Raw genomic sequence first — 2,321 nt, forward strand, 5'->3', positions numbered from 1 at the left:
ATAGCATTTACTTTTATTCATCTATACTTGATTTATTTACGCATAATATATTAATAACAACATGAAATATTTCCTAAGCGACAAAAAAGAGAAAAAAATGTATGCATCCAGCTTAAACTGTTTCGATCATTAAAAATATGGTTTTCGAAAAGTCCTCTCTTATTGCACATACGCATTATATAATAAGTGCATTCCCTCGTCGCTTAAAATAAATCCATACGATGGTTTTGGCTGTACGCTGAGATTAGTGAACGATAGAAAGTGATGTTTGAATTATAAATATAACTTTATAAGATATAATTAAAAAAATGAGAATAATCAATGCAAATGTTCACTTGAGTTGGGTTTTCGCAATCTTCGAATTCGATTAAAAACACGTTTCGCTATGCAGTCCGTCGACGATTCGTAAGAAAACGAAATAAAAATCGGACGTTTATCGTTTTAAACTCGTCGTGACGATATTCCTAGGTTTTACATCTGTTACATATTATCTCATCGGACAGTCATGCACGGAGGTGGCCACCGGCTTCACTGGGGCGCGCAGTGTAATTGTCTTAAAACCGATGTCGGTATTAATTTATTTTATATTCCATTTTTTTTTTCGTATTAATGAAAATTAAAAATACGCTGACGGTGTCACGGCGTTCGAACGATACGGGTGAACGGCTAACGGGGAACGTGGGAGACCGAAACCGTACGAGTCGTGTACGTTCCCAAAGCCCTCCACGGAGATAAATTAAACGCATCGCGCCACTGTCGAAACGCACGTGTGGTCATCCCGGGGGTTTTTGGAAATCGCGATCGATTTCGTCCGGGGAAACTCCCATTAGCGATATATAACGATATAACGATCCCTATTATATTTTACACGTAAAAGTAATATATTTTTTTCGTTTTTGTTTTTTCGCATCGCTTTCAAATATACGTTTAGACATTTCGATTTATAAACTCGCTGTTAAAAGTTGTTGTATGAAATACAACAAATAGATGATATCAAAAACATGGGCAAGAAAAAGCAAAAAAAGCAAAAAAAAAAAATGACGAACGTACGATTTCAATTTTAGATTTTGGTTTTAGAAGCCACTTAGATCTTGATGCCTCTGTGCATTGTATTATCCTGTTCCCCCGCTAAATCTGGCATTGCGTACGATCGTATTTTGTACCTATAACGATCAGTGCATTTTATAAGGAATATTAAAAATTTTATTTTTAAAAATATAAAATTGTAAAAAAATGTTTTTGTCAAAATAGTCAATGTAATACCATAGTACGATTATAGTATTACACGTTTGTTTCGCATTATTTCACCCAATCTTTCAAAATATTGTCGACAGAGTATAATCACTCGACATTTCTGTCGCAGCCGATAACCCAATTCGCCGACACACCATTTTGCCGACACCCGATTTGCCGACATTATTTCATATTATAGTTACAAAATTAAATACACTTAAAATTAAAAATATATATTATTTTTTTATATTCTAAACTAAACTTCTAAATCTTATCTTCTGTTTTCAAGATGCAAATGGAACATGATTGCGTCCAAATATTCCATAATACAAATAGTACCATCTTGTAGCCTAAAATTGTATAAAAAATATATTATTATTTATTATTATTATTAAATCCAATTGTATAAATATTAAAAGCTATACCTTTCTTTTGCAAATGATAATATTTCCTCCAATTTTCTGTATTTAGTATTCATTTTTTGTGGCCGATTGAATTTTTTTTGCGCTATGATGTCAAGTTCGGAATTTTGTTGTTGGTTTTTTAGCTCTTTAATTAAAATAAAAATGTTTGGCTTTAATCTACCAACAGCTTTATTAAGAACTGTATGCCATCCTTCAAAGTGAGTTATAGTCCTGGATCCATCTGTATTAAAGTGATTCCACATATTTCCAATAGGTTAGTATATTATAGTATAGTATAGTCTTAGTAACATTTTGATTGTAGATTATGATATTCTAAATGTTCAAATAAAAATTATTTTTATATTTTGTGTAACTAAAATTTGTCGGCGAATTGGGAAATTTTCCATTTTTACTAAAAACCGGTTACCGCATCGGCGAAGCGAGTAGTCGGCTAATTGGGTGTTGGCGAATCGAGCCTAAACCGTGTCGTCTAGTTAACTAGTTAAAAAATGCAATGATAACGACGGCCGAAACAAGACTGGTAAAATGTGATCCGTCGACTTTTCCATGCGACGCTACAAGTCGAAGTTCGGGTTATCTCCTTCGTCGCGTTATCTGCACATGACTGTTCCCTTATATTCTTCATAAAAATTAAATCGAAAAATTGTTATTTAATATTGTTAA

General features: G+C 32.9%; 1 protein-coding gene across 1 annotated transcript; it reads right to left on the minus strand.

The window, feature by feature from the left end:
- Positions 1-1,504: 1,504 nt before the first annotated feature.
- On the minus strand, positions 1,505-1,900 carry LOC112692778. The gene is made up of 2 exons (XM_025567567.1): positions 1,659-1,900; positions 1,505-1,583 (listed from the first exon to the last, which is right to left on the minus strand). Exons 1-2 carry the CDS (start codon positions 1,898-1,900, stop codon positions 1,505-1,507), a joined length of 321 nt encoding a protein of 106 aa, XP_025423352.1.
- Positions 1,901-2,321: the final 421 nt, after the last annotated feature.

This window comes from Sipha flava, unplaced genomic scaffold, assembly GCF_003268045.1.
Source record: "Sipha flava isolate LNK unplaced genomic scaffold, YSA_version1 76_pilon_pilon, whole genome shotgun sequence".
NCBI lineage: Eukaryota > Metazoa > Arthropoda > Insecta > Hemiptera > Aphididae > Sipha > Sipha flava.